Raw genomic sequence first — 26,068 nt, forward strand, 5'->3', positions numbered from 1 at the left:
AGGTGGCATAACGATCACATGACACAGTCATTTCTCCTTCATAGTATCTCTCCACACACACACACACACTGCTCTAGCTGCCTCCTAGCTGAAACTGCCAGTGCGGCAGAACCAGTTGCTTTGACAAAGGACACAAGTTCCCCTGGGTGTCAGTAGGACTGAAGCCTTTGATGCCCCTGAATACACTGGAAGTGTTCGCTGGTGTGCACTGGCGTCTCTATGCAAAGTGTCAAGATGAAGAGCATAAGTCACTTGAGCGCATTTATGAGTGCAAATATGAAATTTTTTTTTTTGGAGGTACTTGAGTGGTTTTGGAGAAGATAGCAGTCAAGCTAATGGTAAAAACAATGGAGTTCTTCGAATGGTAGTAGAGGGTGCCTTGATAATCGAATTAGCTTTCTCGACCTCAGTGGAAAGTTCCAACCTTACAATAGAAATACATGTTTACAAAAATGTGCTAAATGCCAGTTTTTCTGCTTTTTTTCTGCATAAATACGTTAAACAACTTCAGCCCCATTCAAAACTACCATTAACCAAACTACCATGACATTTAAATTTAAATTTGAAACCTTTATTAGTCCCACAATGGAGAAATTGCTTAAGGCAGCCCAGCAAAGAGCACCATACACCAGTGAGTACACTGGAGGCTATGCAGGTATGCAGGTCTTGCCCAAGGACACACAACAGTGACTAGGGAGGAGTTGGGATTGAACCACCAACCTACCACTGAGCCACTGCTGCCCAATTCATTAATTCATTTTGAGGATTTTAACCCTTTAAATTTCTGCTTTTTTGTCATGCATTTTTCTGTTTAACAAGTTCAGCCCCGCTCAAAACTACCAAACATGAAATCATTTTGGGGAATTTAACCCTTTAAATGGCAGTTTTTCTGCTTTTTTTTCTCTTCTCTGCATAAATACGTTAAACAACTTCAGCCTCGCTCAAAACTACCAAACATTAAATCATTTTTAGGGTTTAACCCTTTAAATGGCAGTTTTTCTGCCTTTTTTCTACATAAATATGTTAAACAGCTTCAGGCCAGTTTTATTTTCCATAAAACAAAAATTGGGTGGCTGAGGCATTATTTTTAACCCTGTCATGGATATGTCAAAGATTAGCCAAAATATTGAGTTTGGTGCATTATTAGTTTTTGTGTAGCAGCAGTTTTAAAATTTACTACCCTCTTGTGTCATTAAGGACAAAAATGTCCATTTAAAAAAAACTGCTATAAAAACTGAACAGATTAATATATTTTATTATTCCCTTCTTTTAATTCATCCAGCAAAAAGCAGCTAAAAATGCCGCAGCGAAAGCTGTAACAGACATTCCTCACGGCTGTGCACACCATATGCGGGGAGCTGCTCACTTAGCCGATGCATGGCTGCCTTTCATCATTAGCAAAGAAAATAAAGAATTAAAGCTGCAAGCAGCATTGCGGGCCCTCGCACACCTTGCGATCCGCATGGCCATCGCAGTCTCCTCTCCTCTCCTGTCATTTCCAGAGATTTACAGCAAACACACGTTTACAAGACAAATTTTCTGTTGCCAGTAGGTGGCGTTATAACCGTATCATCCTATTAGCATATATATCTATTCAGACTTGGGTCCATAGCAGTACTGTAAGATTTTGTCCACATTGCATTAAGTATACTGGTGGTACTGCAGAAAATAGAGCGAGTTCCTTTGTAATGGTGAATGGTCAACTTTGAGGCCACGCCCCTGCCACACCGTAACACTTTTGTAAGAGTTTTGGAATGCGTCTATTCCCTATGGTGTCCTGAGTGCACACAGTGAGTTTCAGCTCAATTGGATGAAGTATGTGAGGCGTGAAAAGTTTCAAAAAAACATTTCAAAGTTTTTCGGGCGAATGAATTTTTCTACCAAGTTTGGTGAGTTTTGGGGCATGTTAAGGCCCCCAAAAATGCGATCATCGAGTCAGAAAAAAGGCAGCCAGAGCAGGTATGGAGTCAGTGCCGACAGCTCTGCCATTACTTTAACTGCATTTTAAAAGATACTGTATGTATTCTAATCAGCAGCTGCTTGAACAGGGGGCATGCTTTGACCTCGTTTCACTGCTCTGCTGCTGAAGGAAGAAGGCCTCATCTGAAGTCGGTTGACTCCTAATCTTGGCACTATAAGAGATGTTGCAGACTGCTGGCTCCACCTGGTGGACAGACAGGGTACATAGAAAACAGATTTGTATATCATGACCTAATGAAAAACAGCACATGACATGTTGATATTTCATTTTAGAAAAAATCACACATTTGCTAAAAAAAAACTATGTGTATATATGTTTAAAAAAAATCACACAATTGGTAGGAAAAAACTCACAAATCTGGTAGGAAAAAATCTTACAAATTTGGTAGGAAAAAACATAACTTTGATAGAAAGAAAAACACAAATTTGGTAGGAAAAACTCCACGAATCTGGTAGAAAAAAATGGAAATTTGGTAGAAAAAAACTCACAAAGTTGGTAGAAAAAGATGGCCAGATGACTTAAGCAAAATGTGAAGCCGTCTGTCTCTATGGTGGGACCAGCGTCGCCTCACGAGTCTTGAGGTTCGAGTCCCCGGGACTTCTTTCCTTTGATCGTTGGCCTTGTAACCAGTGGGGGTTTGGGGCACGGGCAAACCGGGCGGTTGCCTGGGGTGGCATCCCACAGGGGTCGGCACGAGCAGTTGGTAAAAAAAATCATCTGCTAAGCGGTTTTAGAGCCCCTGCCTGCTGACAGACAGCAGTGCTGCAGGCAGAGAGACAAAGGACTGTAGTCTGATGCTGGACTGAGAGTTTGATGCTGCACACTGTGTTTTTATAATTTCCATCCATGATGCGGTGCTCTGGCTCGTCGGTTAGCTAACAAGTTAGCTACTGTCTGCTAACATTAGTCCGTCCTTCAATGACAGGCTGATTAGCGTTAAACTAAAGTAAGAATGCGGCTCACTGTCAGCTGGTTTTATGAGTTAAATACAGGGTAAAACCCTGCAACATGATCCCGTAAGTAATATTTAAGCCCTGCAGCGTCACATGTTTCATTTTCTCTTCTTTCATCTTTCATCTTCCTCCCATGCTGCTTGAAAATAACCACCACAGGGAGGCGTCCTGGAGGCTGAAGCGTCTCACATGACACCTGTAAAACAAAACAAAGACTTGTTTTTGTTTCTGAATTGACAATCCGTGCATCATTTCATAACAAAAACAATGAGTTTTTTTAAATTATTCATATCAGCGCCCTCTAGTGGCCAAAAAACGCTTTGCTTCACTTTGAACCTTGAATGTGTTGGAAAATGTCAAAGCATACGACTTTGTACTAAGGCAAAAAAAAATTAGAGCTCTTATTTTGAAACCACATCAATTCTAAATTTGCTAGAAAAAACTCACAAATTTGCTAGAAAACAAACTCATGAATTTGCGTGAACAAAAAACATAAATTTGTGTTAATAAAACACATATTTTCTCGAAAAAACTCACAAATTTGCTTGAAAAAAACAAACTTGCAAGAAAAAAACATACATTTGTGTTAATAAAACTCACAAATTTGCAAGAAAAAACATAAATTAGTGATAATAAAACTCACAAATTTGCAAGAAAAAACAGGCTACATTTGCTAGAAGAAAAACATACATTTGTAATAGTGCATGAATTATTGAAATAAGTTGTTTAAAGTATCATATATTTAGGAGTTTATTAAGAATAAAACATGATAACCAGAAATAAAAAGCAAATGTTACGCTAAACAGCTATGTTTATTTTATTTTATTTTACTTTTTAGCTGTTTGGCTAAATGTGCTAGTAAACAGCGCCCTAAAGCAATGCTAACACATTAGCATGTATTTATAGCTAGCTGTGAGAAATGTTAACCTTTATTGCTAGCTAGCATGAAGTTGATTACTATAGCTAGTGAACTATTGAGGAATAGTTGAAAAGCTAATGCTACAGGGGACTAGTTAGCTTAATTGAATAGGTTGACTGTTTATGGGACACACACACACACAGTATATGCGCAGCTACACCTCCTTACATAGTCAACAGTTGGCAGGCGATTCGCTGTGAAGACATGCAAACGATCCGCCCCCCCCCCCCTCCCTCCTCCTCCTCTTCTTCCTCCATGCTCTGTGTAGTGACAGCACCGCGCATACCCCGCTGTGATTGTGGATCTTGCCAGACGTTTTTTTTTAAATCCGGTGACGGATCGGATCACCTCTGCGCTCCTCCGTAGAAGAAGAAGCCAAACATCTTCTTCTTGTTCTTCTGCTGTCCTCTTTTGCTGGAAACGACTGGGAGCTGTCCGCGGTGCTGAAATGACGGAGCGCTGTCCGCGGTGCTGAAACTCAGGGCGACCTTCCACCTGCCGACCGGAGGCAGACGTACCCGCTCTTTCAGCTGACATTTGGCGCAGCGACGGCGTCGTAGAGGCGGCTGAGAGGCTACCTGTTAGCTAACCCCCCCCACACCCCCACCCCCGTTCTCCCCTTGTCTGCATCCAGCTGTTTATTATTATTATTATTGCGCACCTACCGACCCCCACTACTTTGCGCAAGTTGGGAGTCGTGTGCGGATGAAGGGCGATGCGGCCACAGTGGTGACCTCCTGTAAAGACACAAGAGGGAGGAGAAGTTAAAAGAGCCAGAGGTGTGTGTGTGCTTGCGCGTGCGCGCGCGCGCGCGCGAAGAGACGGGTGGAGGTTATGAGCGCGTCTCCTTCTCACCTGGACCTCGGGCTGCTGCCGCTGCAGCTAATGCTACCGCTCCTGTTGCTGCTGGCCTGCTGGCAAACACCGCAGATGGTTGGAGGAAGTGAGTCCGCTTTACTTTAATTGATCACTCATTGTATCAATATTGTAATCGAACAGCTGATCTCGTCTACATTCAGTGTCGTAAAGTGTGGTAAAGTGCCACGACATCAAACATCTGTCAGTTTCTTGCAAGATTTTGATGCATTTTTGTGCTCATGATGTGCAAAAAAATACAAAAAAACTTTCAACTCAACTCAAATTATTTGGAGATAAATTTGGGATAAATTCATTTATTCCCAAAAAATTTTCAGTTTTCTTAAATTATATGAAACAATCTTTTAATTTCTAGCAAACACTCACTGGTGGTGTGCTCAAAAATATAGAAAATATATGGTAAACTTCTTTATCAAAAATTGCAGTCAGAAGAATGAAAAAAATTGCAAAATATACATATATATACATATATATATATATATATGTATATATATGATGGTAAGACCATCAACGCTCTAAAATATGCTGACATCAACATTCATATTTCACGTAGACAAACAGCTGTTGTAAACCTGTCCATCCAGCAATAACTCTGGAGCCTCCCCATTGATTGGTCCGATGAAGTGCCCCCCCCACTTCGTCTGCTCTTCGCTCTCTTCATCCCGCTTTTACAATGCATAAGATAAGAGCTTATTTTATAATTTTATGTGGACCATATCAGCTTTGTGCTTCGCTGATTGCATTGCTGTGTGTTGCTATGTGGGTGTGAGACATGCCAAGACTGTTTTCTTAATAGATGGGCAGCAATTACCGAGTATTACAACTGACATCGGTGTTTACAACTGAAAGGGAGATGCACAATTGACACAATGTAAACGACAAGAGCGCTGAGACACAAAATGACTCAAAAAAGATAATGCACTAAACACCTGTTTAGACAGGTGAAAACAAACACACAACAACAGGGACTAGAGAGAGACACATATGATTGGAGGGACGGAAGCACAAAACAACCAACAGGAGACACACAACATTAGGACAGAGACACAAAATATTAGAAAAGAGACACAAAACAACCAACAAGAGACACACAACACTTGTAAAGAGACACAAAATATTAGTAAAGAGACACAAAACAAACAAGAAGAGACACACAACAGTAGTAAACAGACACAAAACAACCAAGAGGAGACACAGAACATTAGCAAAAAGATACAAAAGACCTAAGAAGAGTCACACAAAACAACCAAGAGACACACAACATTAGGAACGAAACACAAGAGACCAAAGAAGAGACACAAAGTGACTAAAAGCACACACGTAAACTCCCAAAAGGAACATCATTACACCAACAGTAAAACATGGTGGCGGTAGTGTCATGCCACTTTGTGTTACTTTTGACAAAAGTTCCGCAAGGACAACGGTTTGTGTTGTGTCTTGCTGTTATGTAAGAGGCGTTTGTCCAGGGACCAAGTTTTCATAATCTGCCAGTGATCCTACTGTATGTTTAATTAGTATGCACAGCTTGTAGACACACACACACACACATGTCCATCCATCTCTGAGAGTGCTGCATGCAGCCATTAGCTAGATTAGGCTGTCTGAGGCAAAGCGTTACTGTGCAGTTACTGTTACAGTCGGATCTACGTCACACACTACTCCCCTCTAGGAGCTTGTTGTTGTTGTTGTGCTGCAGAGGGCTCGTAAAAAAAAAAAAAAGAATTAAGACACACAACATTAGGAAGGAGACACAAAAGACCTAAGAATGTACATACAACATTATTATTTTTTTTTATTTTAGATACTGTATTAATCCCAGAGGGAAATTCTTTATGGCAGTGTCATACAATGACTAGCAAGGTGCGCCACAGGCTAGGGTGAACTGTCTTGCCCAAGAACACACAACAGTGACTAGGGAGGAGTTGGGATTGAACCACCAACCTTCCGGTTACTAGACAACCCTGCTATACCACTGCGCCACTGTTGTCCCCTTAGGATAGAGACACAAAATAGCTGAGACGAGACTTAGGATAACTGGAGAGAGACACACACTATGATTGGAAATAGACTCAAAACAACCAGAAATGGACAAATGATGACCAGAAAGAGACACAAAACAACTACACACAACAATTGGAAAGAGCCATGCAACTAAGAAGACACACAATGATGAGGATGAGGAAAGAGACACAAATGAATTAAGAATAGACACCTTTTGGAAGGAGACAAAACGACCTAAAAGACATAATAAGACTAAAAAGAGACCCAAAACTAACTGATTATAATAATAAAAAGACACAAAAGCCTACAACATGAAGGACAAACAAGGGCGTGTAGGAACAGTGTGTGTCTGTGTGTGTGTGTGCTACATTAACAGTGTGTGTGCTACATTAACAGCTACGGTTTCATCATTTAATTAATATCTACATGTCTTCCTCCACCCTCTCTCTATTGCTCTCTCCATCTTTTTTCTTTCCTTCTCCACATTGATCTCTTCCTAACATCTGTCTTACTTTGTCCTCCGTCCGTCTGTCCTGGCAGAGACGGAGGAAAAAAAATTGCCATCTCTCGAAATCTGCCTGACATAATTGCTCTCTCTTTTCTTACTTCTTCATCCCTTTGCTCCATCATATTCCTGTCATCTCTCAACCCCCCATCCCTGTCTACCCCCCCCCCCCCCCCACCGTCTTATCTCCTCTGCTGCCGTGTATAATGTAATTGCAGAAGTCTTTTCGGGGGGGAGGCGGGGGCATGGGAGGCATTGGGTGTGTGTGTAAGAGGTACATTTTTTGTTTGTTGTTGTTGTTTTTGAATGACTTGTTTTTCACGCACCAAAAGTATGTGGACAAATGTGTGTTCAACTACACACATTTGTCCACATACTTTGTACCGAGACAGGTCCCCAAAAGCAATGCCCCAAAAACATCTGGATTGCCACCACCAATGCTCATAGCATTGACTATGCTAAGCTAAGCTAAGCTATGCTATGCTATGCTATGCTATGCTATGCTAACGGTACTGATGCTAGGCACCGCACACTCTGTTCCTCAGACACTTGTTCCATCATTTCCCACATAAACCAGTTAGATTTTGGTCTCAACCATCCACAAAATATTGTCCCTCAGTGTCCCTCAGGCTTGTCCACATGATAGGACTTTAACCTGTACCTACCGTGGTTACCATCCGTTTTTCCATGAGACATGTAGGGACAAATGTGTACAAACAATATGTCTGTGTCACCTTTTCCAGTATAGATATTGAAGACAATTGTTATTTTTGAGGGATATAGATATATATTATGGGTTAGAAATGCTTCCTTGTAGCACACAGGGGGAGGATTTAGTCAGAAAACAGCCACAGTGGCCAATTTCTACACCCACGGTATCAGGAAATAGACCAGAATGCACTGCAGTCACAGAGAAGACATGATGTTGTGTGTGTGTTTTTCTCACAACTCCCACTTGCTTGCTCTTCCTGTGCTTTTATTCACTCCATCCAGACTGCGCTGTATGCAGCAGGTTCATAATCCCAGGGGCAGCTGTCAGAGGGCATTCTGGGAAACGTAGGAAGCAGAACAGAGTAGAGAGCGAGAGAGAGAGGTAGGGGGAGGGGTAGGGGGAGAGGGGAAGGGACAGTTCAGGAAAAAAATCCAAACCGTTCAGTACGTGTGTTCCGGTTCGGGGCGCGTGTTCTGTTCGGTTCTTCACATGCGCATCAAGCAATACATTGAGGCATTTTTACCACAGCATGGAGACAGTGTTGGCAACTTGCCGTCTCTCTCACACATTTCACACTACATTTGGAGACTTTCCAAACTTTTTTTAATGAAAAGCAACTAGTGACTCTCTCTGGTGACGTTTGGAGACTGACGTGAAATCATTCTGCTCAAAGCTCACGATGTATGTGCTCACACTGTACGGTGCAATGGTCGGCTGCGACGTCACTGCGCACACTACACACGAATTCAGGTGCTCAGGTCATCACATTGAACCGGAAATTACACACACTATGATTGGAAATAGACTCAAAACAACCAGAAATGGACAAATGATGACCAGAAAGAGACACAAAACAACTACACACAACAATTGGAAAGAGCCATGCAACTAAGAAGACACACAATGATGAGGATGAGGAAAGAGACACAAATGAATTAAGAATAGACACCTTTTGGAAGGAGACAAAACGACCTAAAAGACATAATAAGACTAAAAAGAGACCCAAAACTAACTGATTATAATAATAAAAAGACACAAAAGCCTACAACATGAAGGACAAACAAGGGCGTGTAGGAACAGTGTGTGTCTGTGTGTGTGTGTGCTACATTAACAGTGTGTGTGCTACATTAACAGCTACGGTTTCATCATTTAATTAATATCTACATGTCTTCCTCCACCCTCTCTCTATTGCTCTCTCCATCTTTTTTCTTTCCTTCTCCACATTGATCTCTTCCTAACATCTGTCTTACTTTGTCCTCCGTCCGTCTGTCCTGGCAGAGACGGAGGAAAAAAAATTGCCATCTCTCGAAATCTGCCTGACATAATTGCTCTCTCTTTTCTTACTTCTTCATCCCTTTGCTCCATCATATTCCTGTCATCTCTCAACCCCCCATCCCTGTCTACCCCAGGGCGCACACTACACACGAATTCAGGTGCTCAGGTCATCACATTGAACCGGAAATTAAACATGTCTAACCTGCAGCTGTTGCTGTTTCAAAGGAAAAATCTAAGTCAGTCACAATCTGTGCTGCGTGTTGCTGCCTCAGCTGATCAAATATAGCCTCCATCAATTCTGTCCAATGCCGTGTGGGCGCCGCCATGTTTGTTATCATCTGAAACAATTTCGTGTAGGCTCAGTGACATCGACCGTATTCGGCAATTGCATGCGCAGTGGGGGAAAAACACAGACCGGGCCGTATCTGTGCTTAAACTGTGCGATACTCTCACGAGGGCCGACAAAAATATCAAACATGTCTGAAATTCAACTGATCAGCAGATCACCGTTCGTGCAACGTAATCGCCTCTCGTGACCTCCAGTAGACTGCCCGATTAAAGACGTGCGACAAAGCTGAAATTCGGCCCGGCCCAAAAAAAATCGTACGACTCCAAATTCGGGTCAAAATCGGACCAAAAAACGCACAGTGTATGCCCGGCTTTAGTCTCTGTAGCTTCACGCAGCAGTTCCAGCTGCAGGCAGAGCAGAGAGACCCACACCACTCTGCGTCCAATCGTGCGCAAAGCTGCTGCAGGTCCCGTCAATGCTTACAGAGCGGGATGTAAATAGCATATTTCAATGGCAAAAATAAAAAATTAAAACCACGGACAGCAGCACCGCTAGCTAGCGTAGTCATAGAGTTCAGTCTATCCAACTAGCATGTCCTTCTCTGTCCGACGGTGGGAATATGTGTGCACATGTGTGTGTGTTTGTCTGCGCATGTATCTTTGTGTGTCTGTGTTTGTCTGCGCATGTGTCTGTGTGTACACGCATCGTGCCTCTGTGCGCAGACAGCAGCACTGAATTGTAAACGCACAACCATGCAGAGAGAACTGACATGCTGCTGTGCAAATAAGATGAATAACATAAGCTGTTTAGTTTGTTTAATAAAAGGTGTAGACCTGTTCTATAGGAAAGGTTATCTTGAATGGCTTCTGTTATGATCTGGTGCTATATAGAAATGAAATAGACTTGACCTGATATAATGATAGGGGAAACACTGAACTGATTCTTAAACATGGTGAATGTTGGATGAATAGGCTATGTATTTTATGCTGATCTGGTATTTCCAGAGTGTTAAAAGTAGAAAAATCCTCAACAATGTGAACTGAACCGAACCGAAAACCGTGACCTCAGAACCGTGACCTCAGAACCGTGATATGAACCGAACCATGGATTTAGTGAACCGTTCCACCCCTAGTAAAGAGACACAAAACAACAAATAAAAGACTTAAGAAGGAGGAGAAGGACGCAGTGGATAAATTGGACTCTGTTACATCACAAAGGGACATTCATTCGTCCTCGTTTCTGTCTCATATTAATATTTCAGCTCCCATTTCTTTGTTCTTTCATTATTTATTTACCATTTTTTCCTCACATGAGTGAAAAGCTTTCCTTTTTTGTTTTTGTTTGTCACTCTCAGCAGAGGTTACAGTGCTACCTGATAATTAATAACGTAATAACACAACTTGTAGTGTGTTTAAGTGCACTGTGTGTGTGATTATGCATTCATATTTTCATATATTTTCATTCATATTAGAGAGTTTTTGCTCAAAGACAGCGTCCTGTTCACTATAGTATACAATATGTGACCATTTTCATGTGGCCCACTGTGGCCCCTTTCGATAGCTCAGATCGTAGAGTGGAGGATTGCAGAGTGTATCCGCCAGTCATCATTAGGTAGCTGGTTCAACTCCAGCTAAAAGTAGGTGTTTTTTTGGGGGAGGGCGGGATCAACAAAGTATCTATATACGGTTCGTCCACATACTTTTGACCACTTGTCCAATGTTCACATCCGCAGGAAGACAGAAAAATCCTCTGACCGGCCTTGAACAAGTCATTCAAATGTGTGTGTGTGTATGTTAACAGCCGTGCCAGCAGCCCCTGTGAACGTCTCGGTGACCCAGCTGAGGGCGCACTCGGCCATGGTGACCTGGAACGTCCCTCAGGGAGACACCGTCATCGGATACGCCATCTCACAGCAGGTACTGTACAGTCACCTGGCGCCATCACTGTATGTGTGTGCCTGTTTGTGTGAATATCGACAATTTATTCGACCTGATCTTGACCCCCCCCATCTCCCTAATTTGTGCGCAAATGAATGTTTCTCTCTCTGAGCTTTTTCAGAGATGAATTATAAATGTTTGCTTTTCTACAGGGCCTTTCTAAACTGCTGAGTCATTTATGAGGCCAGGAGGAAGTCAGCATTTTGCTCAAAGGCACTTTGAGTCATGAGGGGATTAGTTTTGGAAACGTCGCTCATAAACATTTAACTTGTTAAATTTTTTATCCCCCCCCCCCCCCCCATAAGGTATACTTTACCTTAAGCTACTTTTACTCAAATATGTAGTAAGTGTTCATGCTAGTATAAGTTGCTAATATGTATAGCTAAATGTTTTTTGTATGTTTTTTGCCATTAATCCATGGCAAGAAAGCCAGCTAGTAGCTAATGTAGCTAACTGCGTATATTAGTTAGCGTGACTGACCTATCGCAATATTAAAACAATTTAGCTTACAATAGCAAAACAGCCTAACATTATGTTTAGCTCTAAATTAGCTATCTATTATGCTAATCTAATGATACAAACATTCACCAAATAGTGCATGCCTACCTAACCATATAGCTAGCTGTCAGCTAATTACCTTCAAATTCGCCATGTTGCTATGTTGAAATACATTTAGCTCAGCATATAGCTAATAATGTGAAAATGTTTCCACCCCTCCCACGGTTTTTGGCAAGATGAATAATCAAGACAGCGGTGTCTTGAGTGGGCGTCTTCTCCGTTAGTGGAAATGATTTGGCCGTGACTCTCTCTCTCGCTCTGGCTCTCACAGGAGGAACATCTCCAGGTGCCAAACAAGCCTTGTTAAATTTTATCAACACCGCCCTGGCGTTCATCAAGCTTGTGGTGTTTTCTAAGAAAACGTCTCCTTCCGTAAGAAGAGACACAAAACAGAACAACAAAAATAGAACCATGAGAAGCCCCCCCCCCTCCAAAAAAATAGAGCCAATGAGAAGCCCCCCCCCTCCAAAAAAATAGAGCCAATGAGAAGCCCCCACACAAAAAAAAGATTGAGTCAATGAGAAGCCCCCACCAAAAAAATATAGAGCCAATGATACTTACCCCCCCCCCCCCACACACACACACACAAAAATAGAGCCAATGAGAAGATGTTGATGAAGATTCTCAGTCATCCAGGTCATCATACGTAGAGAAGATTGAAGCAAGGCGTCTGGACTTGTAGAGTTTTCTAGAAGACGTTTCACTGCTCATCCAAGCAGCTTCATCAGTTCTGACTGTTTGGTGGGGAAACATGGTTTATATGTGGTTGCAGACCTATGTGGGTGGGTCTGGGTAAAACTTTAAAAAACTTACAAATAATAGCACTAAATGTTTCCATACTTACCTGTGATGTTCTGGCTGACTGGGCCAGGTGTGTCTAACGACTGGCTAACGACTATGAAACTGCCGGAGGGGGACTGGTTGACAGCCCTTTGTTCTTACTGTGAGTATGTGCAAACTTCCTGGGAATGGATGGAATCACTGCATTGTATGTGGTAGAAAGATGATGTCTGAGGCCACCACCGCTGTTAAGGGAAGGTTTTTCCAGCTTAACATAGATGGCTTCCTTGACTCCTCTTTCATACCACCTTTCCTCCCTGTCTAAAATGTGAACGTAGTTGTCCTCAAAGGAGTGTCCTTTGTCTTTGACTCAAAGACAAAGGACACCTGGCCCAGTCAGCCAGAACATCACAGGTAAGTATGGAAACATTTAGTGCTATTGTTTGTAAGTTTTTTAAAGTTTTACCCAGACCCACCCACATAGGTCTGCAACCACATATAAACCATGTTTCCCCACCAAACAGTTAGAACTGATGAAGCTGCTTGGATGAGCAGCGAAACGTCTTCTAGAAAACTCTACAAGTCCAGACGCCTTGCTTCAATCTTCTCTACGTATGATGACCTGGATGACTGAGAATCTTCATCAACATGTTGCCAATCACTTTGGGAAGGACACCCTACGATTGGTGAGGGAACATGAAAAGACCTCTAGGAAACTGGCAGACTACAGGAACCACCTACGCTTCAGCCTGAGATGCAGACAGGAAAAGTTAACCCCGAACAGCCTACGTCTCGGATCCACTGTCAAGGGCCACAGAGCAGACACCATCCTGCAGAAAGCCCAGAACCAACTCCTCAATGAAAGGATCAGACAGATCAACTTCATCATAGACACTCTCATGGTCACCACGGAGCAGACAAGATCACAGCTTGCCACCCTCCTACCCAGCGAAGTCATGGATGAAGTCATCAAACTCACCGAAAAAGTCCAGACGGCACAGCACACCAGGGGTAAGGAACGACAAAAATACAAATTCCATAAATTGAAAACTGTTTTCTCTGTTAAAAATGCAGCTAACCTTCACACATGGAGGAGGGAAGACCACTCACCGCCACAGCAGGACACCCAGGACAAATGGGTAAAGAACCTTTCAGACAGACAACTGAGCCAGCCGGAAAATGACGTGTTGGCCAAAGGACTCAACTTTGCCATCTCACCAGAGCAGATTCCAGTGGTGGACCTCATCACAGCCACAGAGTCAGCCATCAAGAACAACAACCTGACAGACACAGAAGCTGAGCAACTCTGCTTGAAGGTCACAGCCACAATCTCCACTGCTAAAGCACCGCCATCCAACATCTCCAGTGATGAAAGGAAGGCCCTGATTGCACTACAAAAGGACCGGGACATCACCATCTTATCAGCAGACAAAGGAAGATGCACAGTGGTGCTCAACACACAGGACTACCACGCCAAAGTGACAGAACTCCTCAGTGACACAGCCACATATGAGACACTGAAGAGGGACCCCACCGGAAACTACAAGAAGAAACTAGTCAGCTACCTACAAAAACTGGAGAAGGACCAAATCATCAACCGCAAGCTCTATTTTCGACTGTATCCTGGGGAAGCCACTCCACGCCTGTATGGACTCCCCAAGATACACAAGGAAGGAGTCCCCCTCAGACCCATCGTCAGCAGCACAAACTCAGTCACATACCACGTGGCTAAGCACTTGGCTGAACTCCTGACACCACTGGTAGGTGACACACCACATCACATTCACAACTCGCAGGACTTTGTGAACAAGGTGGAGAAGATCCAAATGGACCCAGATGACACCATGGTCTCATTTGATGTCACCTCCTTGTTCACCTGCATCCCTACATCAGAAGCCACAGAGATGGTAAGGACTTGCCTCACACAAGACAGCACACTCAAGGAGAGAACCAACCTAACGCCAGACCACATCTGTGACCTACTGGACCTCTGCCTGACCACCACTTATTTCCAGTACAATGGGAACTTTTACAGACAGAAGCACGGCTGTGCGATGGGATCACCTGTGTCTCCTATTGTGGCCAACCTCTACATGGAAGAAGTGGAGAGAAGAGCCCTGAGTTCCTATCCTGGAACCACCCCCACCCACTGGTTTAGATATGTGGATGACACCTGGGTCAAAATCAAGACCAACGAAGTGGAACGGTTCACAGAACACATCAACGCAGTGGATAACAACATCAAGTTCACTCGCGAGGACACCAAGGACAACAATCTGGCCTTCTTGGACTGCACAGTACATATTGAGGAGGACAGGAGCCTCAATGTGGAAGTGTACAGGAAACCCACACACACGGACCAGTACCTGTTGTTTGATTCACACCACCCACTGGAACACAAACTGGGAGTCATCAGGACCCTGCAGCACAGAGCACAAACTGTACCCACCAGCTCAGAGGGGAAGAAGGAGCAACACCACATCAGGAAGGCCCTGCAAACATGTGGCTACCCGAAGTGGGCACTCATCAAAGCCACAAAAACAAGACCCCCCAACAACAAGAAGAAGGACAACACCAGGCGGAGAAAGAACATCTCCATTCCATATGTGTCAGGAGTATCAGAGAAACTCCGCAGGATCTTCAACAACCATGACATCCCGGTCCATTTCAAACCTATGACAACACTGAGACAGAGACTGGTTCAACCGAAGGATAAGATTCCCAGGGAGAAACACAGCAATGTGATATATGCAGTCCAGTGCAGTGAGGAATGCTCTGATCTGTACATTGGAGAAACTAAACAACCACTCCACAGAAGAATGGCTCAGCACAGGAGAGCCACCTCCTCAGGACAAGACTCAGCTGTTCACCAAGACAAAGGACACTCCTTTGAGGACAAAAACGTTCACATTTTAGACAGGGAGGAAAGGTGGTATGAAAGAGGAGTCAAGGAAGCCATCTATGTTAAGCTGGAAAAACCTTCCCTTAACAGAGGTGGTGGCCTCAGACATCATCTTTCTACCACATACAATGCAGTGATTCCATCCATTCCCAGGAAGTTTGCACATACTCACAGTAAGAACAAAGGGCTGTCAACCAGTCCCCCTCCGGCAGTTTCATAGTCGTTAGCCAGTCGTTAGACACACCTGGCCCAGTCAGCCAGAACATCACAGGTAAGTATGGAAACATTTAGTGCTATTGTTTGTAAGTTTTTTAAAGTTTTACCCAGACCCACCCACATAGGTCTGCAACCACATATAAACCATGTTTACCCACCAAACAGTTAGAACTGACGAAGCTGCTTGGATGAGCAGCGAAACGTCTTCTAGAAAACTCTACAAGTCCAGACGCCTTGCTTCAATCTTCTCTAAGCCAATGAGAAGCCCCCCCCCCCCCCCCCCCCCCAAAAAAAATGGCAAGCCCTACTGTACTTACCCCCCCCCCCCTCCCACACACACACAATTCTGTCTCTCTCACTCTTTAGTCAGTTTGACGTTTGACCTCATGATCCTCATTTGCTCTAACATGCATTGTGAGCTATAAGGTCTCATACAGACAGGTGTGTGTCTTTCCTAATCAAGTCCAATCAGTATCATCAAACACAGCTGGACTCAAATGAAGGTGTAGAACGATCTCAAGGATCAGAAGAACCTGAGTTCAATATATGAGTGTCACAGCAAAGGCTCTGAATACTTAGGACCATGTGAGTTCATTTCTTCTTCTTGTGTGTTCCCGTCTTGCAGAGACAGGACGGCCTGATGCAGCGCTCCATCCGCGAGGTGAACACGTCCAGCCGCTGGTGTGTGCTGTGGGATCTGGATGAGGACACGCATTACAGCGTTCAGGTACAAACACGCTACATACAGTCCGGTTTAGCAATTGCAGCTAACAGAGCAGTTTCCTGCTTTAGCGCTGCTAGCATTTGTTTTGTTTGTTAGCATTAGCATCACCTCTAACATTTTTCCCTTTCCCTCTGGGATTACTAAAGTATCTAAAATAAAAAAATAAATAAAATAAAATAAATAAACATGTAGCCTTTCATTTTTCATTAGTCACTGCCAAAGCAGCTACTGCTAAGCTAACGCTAGCTAACCAGCATCTCCTCTTGGATGGAAGATGGAAAAATGCTCACGTATAACTGTGATCATATTCATGTTTTTCAGACTTTTCACAATAAAAGACAGCTGGACCCAATTAGCATTGGTGCTAGCATTGCGGCTAACGGAGCAGTTTTTTTTGCAACTTTCACTGGTTGTTTACAAACACAGGGCCGGCCCAAGCCTTTATGGGGCCCTAAGCAAAATTTCATGTCAGCATCAGATGCTTCATCATCCTATAGGCTGCACTGTGTGCAATACACGCTACTGAATGTGTAATATCTTGTTTGTATTAATCAATCTTATTTTTATTAAAATAGAAAAATAGGATGGACTTTTAGTGTGTAGCAAATGCTAGTTATTATCCCAGGCTAGTATCAGAAGTTAGGAAACTGTCTACTGGAGGGAGAAACAGTGACAGAAGGTTTGTGTTTTGATGGTACCTTATATTATGGACTTTGCAGACAAACAACATAGACATTAAACAAAGAATCCGAATGGCCATTTGAAGTAGTTATCAATTTTAACATTACATCACATGTGATTGTGCCTTAAATGTTATTCATTCAACTTCCCAAACTCTCCCAATGTCCATATGCCACACAGCGGCCCGAAAGGGGCAGTGTGGAAATTGTCTGCGTGGCAGAAGTAATGCAGGGGGGCAAAAGTTTGTGTAGGCTACAGGAGCTGCCTACCTGCCTATTGGAAAGGGGACTCCTCAGGCTTGAGGTGGAAAAGTCTTTTCCCATATTGGGTTGAGATGAATTAATTGAGTTCAGGCTCTAGGCCTTATCAGTAGCTCGCCATCAAAACCTGCCCTGGATGAGACACAGGGCCAGGGTTTCAGTTAGTGTGCACACAAATAACAGTAATTATTACTAGCTGCATTAAATACATTTTCCAATTCAATATCAAGAATCAAAAATCTTTTATTGTCATTATGCAAGGCACAATGAAACTCTTGGCTTAAAGCACACAGCTAGACACATGGAATGAAAAAAGGTAAAGTATATCTAAATAAATATAAAATAGTGTGACTAGTGACTAGTATGAATATATTGCAGCATATTAATGTTCAAAAGTACAGTCTGTCTGTGTACAGATTTATTGCTCAGTCTATGGAGGGTGGGATGTGTATGGGAAAGTGGGGTGATGGAAGGAAGGTGAGGAAGAAGCTGTGTCTCAGTCTGTTGGTGTGAGTTCTGATGCTCTTGTGCCTCTGTCCAGAGGGAAGAGGTCCAAACAGTTGGTGTCCTGGGTGGGTCCTGCAGCTATATGACTAGCCCTCCTTTGAATCTGGCTGTTGTAGAGACTCCCCACAATCCCCTGTGCTGTCTTCACCACCCGGGCCAAGTCCTTCCTGTCCTGTGCAGTGCAGCTCCCATACCACACTGCTGCACTCAGACAGAGGATGCTTTCTATTGTGGCTCTGTAGAAATTTAGATTAGATATCAATATAACATCCATCAATGTACATCAATAAACATGATATATAATGTCAAAATAGATCACATACAATATTAATCAATATACATTAACAAAACTGTTGCATGCAGTCAATGTATATTAATATAATATGTACATTCTGTAATATTGAACTATATTAATATAAAAAGGCATTAAAACAATACTCTAATAAAGAGTGCTAATATAGGACAACAACAAATTTAATCAATTTGCATTGATAAAGTTTTGGTCAAGTTGTATGTAAACATTCAAAGTAACAGGACATTATTATTACATTTCCATACTCTGCACCTACCGGTAGTGGTTTGAGGTTTGACTAATACTGCTTGTCAATTGGCTCGACGCGGTCATGTGACTATGTTGTAATTGGCCCAGCACAGCCACATGACATACAATACTATACTCGCGATAGTACTTAATATTTGCATTATTTGCAGTAGCTTAGCAGCTACTGCTAAGCTAACACTAGCTAACCAGCATCTCCTTTTGTTTTGGATTCAGGTGCAGTCCGTCGGCCTGCACGGCGACAGCCAGCCCAGCCGCGCCGTCCCCTTCAGGACGTTGGAGAGGAGCGACCACTATCCAGCCGGAGTCTTGGACCACCGTAAAAAAGAAACTCTATCAATAAAGTTTATTTGAAAAAAAATGACAAATTTCAGATTATTGATTTGTTTTAATGTCCTCAGATGAACCAGCGATGGAAGGTCTGGGTATGACGCCTCATCTCCAGACCGGAGAGCTGCTCATCATTACAACGGTCCTGCTGCTGTGGGCAGGTGTGTGTGTGTGTGTGTGTGATTTTACACTAGGTGTGTCTCCTTCACTTTTTTTTCTTTTTCTTCTTCAGCCGTCATCGCCCTCTTCTGCCACCAGTATGACATCATCAAGGACAACGACTCCAACGGCGCCAAGGACAAGGCGAAGAGGCCTCTGGTCCGGGCCTCCTCCTCTTCCACCTACTACTACAACAACGCCTCCGCCGGCAGCTCGCCCCTCTACCACAACGGAGCCGTGCGCAGCAGCAGGGTGACTCTCTCTCTCTTGACTCAGTTGCATCAGTTGGTCTCCTAGCAACCAGAGCTGCTGCTATATATATGTATATATATAACAGCAGTTGCACCACAGTGCCTCCTGCTGGCTATGAATAGTAAATATCAGCTATAACATAACATAACATGAGCACCAGTGTAGCTCCATCTGTGCTAGCAGCAGCGGATCAGGAAATTAGCACTGATGCTAAGCTAGCTTAGCTTACCTTAGCTTAAAATTAATTTAACCCTTGTGCAACGTTTGCAAACACTACCCTTTCTTGTTGTTCGGGACAAAAACGTCCTCTAACCTTAACAGTTATAAAAATATATCAAATATTTTTTTCATATTTTTTTGCATAGACCTTTTAATTAACTTCAGTTCTTATTAAAAGTAGTGAAAAAAATCATTTTCCCCCAGGATTTTAACCCTTTAATCACCAATTTCATAAGGGGTGGTGCTGAAGATTGGAAAAAAACACACAAAATGAGTCATTTTTAATAGAAAAGGTGAATGTGGACTGGATTTTTTTTAACCTTTATTACAATCTTAAAACCGTTAAAGTTAGAGGACGTTTTTGTCCCGAACAACACGAAAGGGGGTAAAATTTGCCCACAGTGTATTATTGACCTATGAAAAATTTTAAAATTATATTAACCAAATTTATGTAAAATTAAGCTTGTTGAGCAAAAATGATTCAATTTGCTCACATATTGACAAAGTTATGGCCAAAGTAAACAGAAAAATTACTCTCAGAGGACAAAAATGTCCCGATCAGTGCATAAGGGTTAAAAAATAATTTAGGTCGTACCTAATAATTAGGAGATTTTTATTAATAAATAAATAATAAATAATAATTTTACATAAAAAATTGATGAAAAAAATATTTTCTAATAACCTAACCTTTCTAAATATACCAGAAACTATAAGGTGACTTAAAACAAAAACCAATGTAATTAAAATTAAAAAATGTAAACAAAACATAGTTACTAATAAAAATAAATAATAATAATTTTACATAAAAACACAAATAATTTAGATTGTACCAAAAATCAGGAGATTTATATTTGTATTAATTTTTAATAAAAAACTAAATAATAATAAATACTAATAAAATAAATAATAATATTATACATAGAAATCCTGATTTAAAAAAAGGAGAATTGAAAAAATAATTACTAACAAAAATAGATTATAATAATTTTACATAAAAATACAAATGAAAAAAACGCGATTGTACCAGAAATTATAAGAATTTAAAAAATACTAATATAAATAAATAACTAAAATAAATAATCATTTTACATAAAAATATAAATTAGATAATTAGATTGTACCAGAAATTATAAGAATTAAAAAATAAATAAAAAATATGTAAATAAAAAAATAGTTACTAATAAAAATAAATAATATTTTTACATAAAAATGAAAATGAAATTACCAGAAACTATAAGGATATTTTTTTGTTTGAAATAAAACAATTACTAAGAAAAAGAAATATAAATAAAATGTATTTAAATAAAAAATAGTTACTATTAAAAATACAAAATAATAATTTTACTTATAAAATGAATGAAAAAAATCGACATTCTACCAGAAAATGTAAGGATATTTTTTTCTATTTTAAATAAAAAAGTTACTAATAAAAAATAATTGTAAAAAAAGATGATGTATTTAAATAAAACATTGTTACTAACAAAAATAAATAATAATAATTTTACATAAAAATATAAATGAACAAAAATTATTTAAAAAAAATAAAAATAAATATAGGGGAGTTAGCCTGATAGCTGAGTTAGCTTGTGATTTCTGCTTCCATTGCATTAAGTGCTCCTTCTCCTCTTCCTCTTTCAGCTGCACCGAGCCTCCTCCTCCATCAGCATCATCAGAGTCTGAGCCCTCTGCTCACTTTTTCCACACTCTGATGTCAAAGACTAAACTGTGAATATTTAGCAACAACCGTGCGCCCAGTCCTCTCCAATTAAGAGTTTTATTTATCACAAATTTGAACTCATTTTATGATGATAATGCATCCATTAACTAAGTGTAAATATTGATCATGTACATAAAAAAAATGGGAGGTAAAGTCTAATATTTGAATGTACAAGGCAACAATGGTGGTGAATTTACACTGTAAATGGGTTAATTAAATTGTAGTTTTATCATTAAAAGTCATTTGTGTTATTAACATCAATTAAAATATAATTTTTTATTAATAAAACAGGAAGTTCCTCCATTGTGGGATTGAATGTATGGAGGTGTAATTTCCAGTTTGGACAACAGCATCAGCATCTGGGGAAAAGGTCTACTACAGCAGATGTCTGTCTGAAGATGCCGTATCGCAGTTTAGGACAGCAATCATACCGGTACTCCCCACAGTCCCATGTGTAAGTACTGATGGGGGTACCAACCTAAATATTACTCCTGCAGAAATGGACTGCTTTGTCAACAACACTGCAGACACATTACACTCAGTCTTGAACAGCATTGCTCCACTGAAGAAAAAAACTACAAATCAGAAGAGGCTAGCTCCATGGTACAACTCAAATATCCGATCACTGAAACGGATTACACGAAGGATGGAGAGGAAGTGACAGTCCTCTAAATCAGATGACTCCCAGAGGGCCTGGAGAGACAGTTTGCTAACGTATAAGAAGGCCCTTCGTAAAGCTAGGACAGCCTACTATTCATCACTAATAGAAGAAAACAAGAACAACCTGCGCTTTCTCTTTAATGCTGTAGCCAGGCTGACAAAGAGCCACAGCTCTGTGGAGCCTCGCATTCCTGCAGCTCTTAGTAGTGAAGACTTCATGAGCTTCTTCACCGATAAAATCACCACTATTAGAGGACAAATCAACCACAATCTCTCTGTGACCGCTGAGGATACACCGCCACTTCAGGAAACGGATCCTGATCTAACTCTGGACTGCTTCGTGCCCATCGGCCTCCCTGAGCTGATCACCAGCATCTGCAAATCTAAACCTACTACCTGTCTTCTGGATCCGATCCCATCACGGCTCCTCAAGGATGCTATTCCTCTGATCGGAGACTCTATATTAGGACAAATCAACCTGTCTCTGGAAACAGGATATGTACCGCAGGCTTTTAAAACTGCTGTGATCATTCCGATACTTAAAAAACCTTCACTGGACCCGGACGTCTTAGGAAACTACAGACCGATCTCCAACCTCACCTTTATCTCCAAAATACTCGAAAGAGCTGTTGTAAGTCAGCTAAATGACCACCTGCATAGGAACAGTCTGCTCGATGCTTTCCAGTCTGGATTCAGAGCCCATCACAGCACAGAAACGGCACTGCTTAAAGTCACTAATGACCTCCTCATGGCATCGGACCGCGGACTCGTCTCTGTACTCGTTCTACTGGATCTCAGTGCTGCCTTCGACACAGTAGATCATCGCATCCTGCTACACAGATTAGAACACGAGATCAGGATTACAGGAACAGCACTGCGCTGGTTTAAATCATATTTATCTGACAGATTTCACTTTGTTCCTGTTAATGATGTTTCCTCCCCATGTACAAGGGTTAATCACGATGTTCCACAGGGTTCTGTGCTTGGACCGATCCTGTTCACCCTCTACATGCTCCCTCTAGGAAACATCATCCAGAAGCACGGCATAAACTTTCATTGTTATGCTGATGATACCCAGCTGTATTTATCCATGAAGCCTGAAGAAACGGAGCCTCTAGTCAGACTACAGGCATGTCTAAAGGACCTCCAACTTTTTACTATTAAACTCGGACAAGACTGAAGTCATTGTTTTTGGACCTAAACATTTCAGAACTACTTTAATAATACTTTCATTCTGGATGGAATTACTTTGGCCTCCAGTATGACTGTGAGGAACCTCGGAGTTATCTTTGATCATGTCGTTTGTCTCTCATATTAAACAGGTCTCCAAGACCGCTTTCTTTCACCTGCATAACATTGCTAAGATCAGGAGCATCCTCCCTCAGAGTGATGCTGAAAAGCTCATCCATGCTTTTGTCACTTTAAGACTGGACTACTGCAACTCTTTATTGTCTGGATGTCCACATTACTCAATCAACAGCCTGCAGCTGATCCAGAACGCAGCAGCTAGAGTTCTGACAGGAAGCAGCCAAAGGGATCATATCTCTCCTGTTCTAGCGTCTCTTCACTGGCTCCCAGTGGACTCAAGAATACACTTCAAGATCCTTCTTGGACTTGGCTCCATTGTATCTGCAGGACCTGATTGTACCATACTTGTACTAATAGGACAGTCAGATCTCTGAGTGCAGGTTTACTTGTAGTTCCTAGGATTCATAAAAGTAGAATGGGAGGACAAGCTTTTAGCTACTAGGCACCGCTACTATGGAACCAGTTACTAATCTGGGTCCAAGAGGCAGACACTGCCTCCACCTTTAAGACTAGACTTTTGTGTTTAGTAAGGCATATAGTTAGTGTATAGTGTGTACACATAGTGTGTAGGGCTGGTAGGTATAGTTACAGTCGCCTCAGCCACAGGTATAAAAGGTGTCATAGAGCTTTTTGCACAGCTATGCTGCTCTAGGCCTACGTTGTCGGGGGGCACAAACATGATCCACTGAGCAGTTTCCCTCTCACCCTCTGACCTCTCCTCTACTCTCCTTAGTCTGGCTCATACTGGTAATATCGTCTCATAATCTGTGTTTACTGTCTTCCTACAGTTTTGTGCCTTGCTCTCGCTCTTTCTCTTTGCAGGTCTCAAGACCTGCATGCTGACCTACAGTCCGGCCCCTGAACTCTCCTGTGGTCATTGACTTCAGCTTCACGGCCTTCATAGTGTAGCTTCACCAACTAGTTGGGAAGGTTCTAGAGGTGAAATGAAGTTGATGCTGTCAACTATGTAGGAGCAGTACACGTCAGAGTAAAAAGAGGTAATTTCCTGTTACCAGCAGGGGGCGCCACGAGTAAGTCAGGGTTTCAACATATGGAGGCGTTCAGGGCGGAGCCCTCATCATGCTCATAAAGTTTGAAGACGTTTGGATAAAGTATGCAGGCGTGAGAGCCGTTCAAAGTTACATGGCGAAATCATGAATTGTCACCAGACTTTGGCGAGCCACAGAGGCCACGCCCTGTAAGTTAGAGAAAAGCTTTTGATAACTTTTGATCAGCAGGTCCTTTAGGTGACCTCCAGCAAATTTCAGGTCAATCGGGCTACAGCTCTAGGAGGAGTTCGCTCACATACCAATGGTGTAAATCGCCAAAATCGCCATTTTCCATCCAAGATGGCGGACTTCCTGTTGGGTTAAGGTCATGGTGTCAAGAGACTTTTTGGTGCATCTTGGTATGATGAACATGTGTACCGATTTTCGTGCACCTACTCCAAACTAAGCCAAATGCGAGGGGTGTTTTGAAAATTTCAAGGGGGCGCTGTAGAGCCATTTTGCCCCGCCCCTTTGCAGCGACCACAAAATATAAAATTTTTCGCCACCCCTGATGAGTGTGCAAAGTTTCGTTAGTTTTCGTGCATGGCAAAGGGGTGAAAAATGCAGTTAAACAGGCAGGCAAATAATAAGAATAATTAAAGCTGCAAGCAGCGATGATCGGGCCCTCGCACTCCGCGCGACCGCCCCCCTCCCCGTCACGCCGTCCCTTCCCTCCTCTGCTCCCCCTACGAGCTGCAGCGATTTTGCCAGCGATGGGAAAAAGCCGGCAGACAGAAGCCGAGATGTGTCAGTACAACAAATCTCTCAATATATGTAAAAATTGTTAGTGTGCAGTAACCTCCTCTTTACAGTAGGTGGCGCTGTCCACAGATGTCCGCACGTGGACGGGGACGGGTCTGTATCACATGTAAAAAATTTGAGGAATTTAGGAGCATCCGTGGTGGAGTTATATCAGTTGCAGTACCGTATGTGTCCACTGGGTGGAGCCAGACACCATGAGAATAGTGGAGACCCGTCTGTGCATCAAACTTCAAAAAACATTTGATTCATACATGAAAAATGTCCAGAAGCAGTTACTTCCGGTTTCCTGTAGGTGGCGCTGTGCAGGTGACTCATGAGCATGCAGACGTGTGGGGGGACGGACCATTAGGACATGAAAAAAATTTGAGGACGCTAGGACGATGCACGGCGAAGTTATAAGCAGTTGATGTTTCATGGCGAAGGTTCAACAGTCGCCACCGCCACGGGCAGCATGATACAGGAATCCACACAGTTGTCTCTGTGGGACTTCAAATCTGTGATCCTCATTTGGCTGTGTAATGACAGGGAAGGATTTAACAGAGTGCATGTCAGTGAAGAACATGGCACTTCCTGTTTCCACCACAAGGGAGCGCCATAGATCATGATGACATAGAGACGTTCAGGGAGGGGCTCTGACCACGTGCAGAAAGTTTGAAGCCGTTTGGAGCAAGTATGTAGGAGAGAGAGCTGTTCGTGTATGAATGGCGAAGTGACGCCACAGCGGCCACGCCATTTAACTTAGAGAAAAGCTTTTGATAACTTTTGATCAGCATGGTCTCTAGGTGACAGCGACCGAATATGAAGTCAATCGGTCGAAATCCCTAGGAGGAGTTCGTCCTCATACCAAAGGTGGAAATCGCTGAAATTTGACCGCCTAAATCAAAATGGCTGACTTCCTGTGTGGTCTAGATCAATGGTGCAAGAGACTTTTATGTGCGCCTGGACGTGTTCTGTGTGTGTGCCGATTTTTGTCTTCC

General features: G+C 42.3%; 1 protein-coding gene across 1 annotated transcript; it reads left to right on the forward strand.

Annotated features, from left to right (window-relative positions):
• Window positions 1–4,687: 4,687 nt before the first annotated feature.
• LOC114444628 (fibronectin type III domain-containing protein 5-like) lies at window positions 4,688–21,495 on the forward strand. The gene is made up of 7 exons (XM_028419360.1): window positions 4,688–4,796; window positions 11,312–11,427; window positions 16,530–16,631; window positions 18,852–18,954; window positions 19,037–19,126; window positions 19,198–19,376; window positions 21,234–21,495. The coding sequence occupies exons 1-7, from the start codon at window positions 4,688–4,690 to the stop codon at window positions 21,273–21,275; spliced, it is 741 nt and encodes a 246-aa protein (XP_028275161.1). The 3' UTR covers window positions 21,276–21,495.
• Window positions 21,496–26,068: the final 4,573 nt, after the last annotated feature.

Source organism: Parambassis ranga, chromosome 2, assembly GCF_900634625.1.
Source record: "Parambassis ranga chromosome 2, fParRan2.1, whole genome shotgun sequence".
In the NCBI taxonomy this organism is placed as follows: Eukaryota; Metazoa; Chordata; class Actinopteri; family Ambassidae; genus Parambassis; species Parambassis ranga.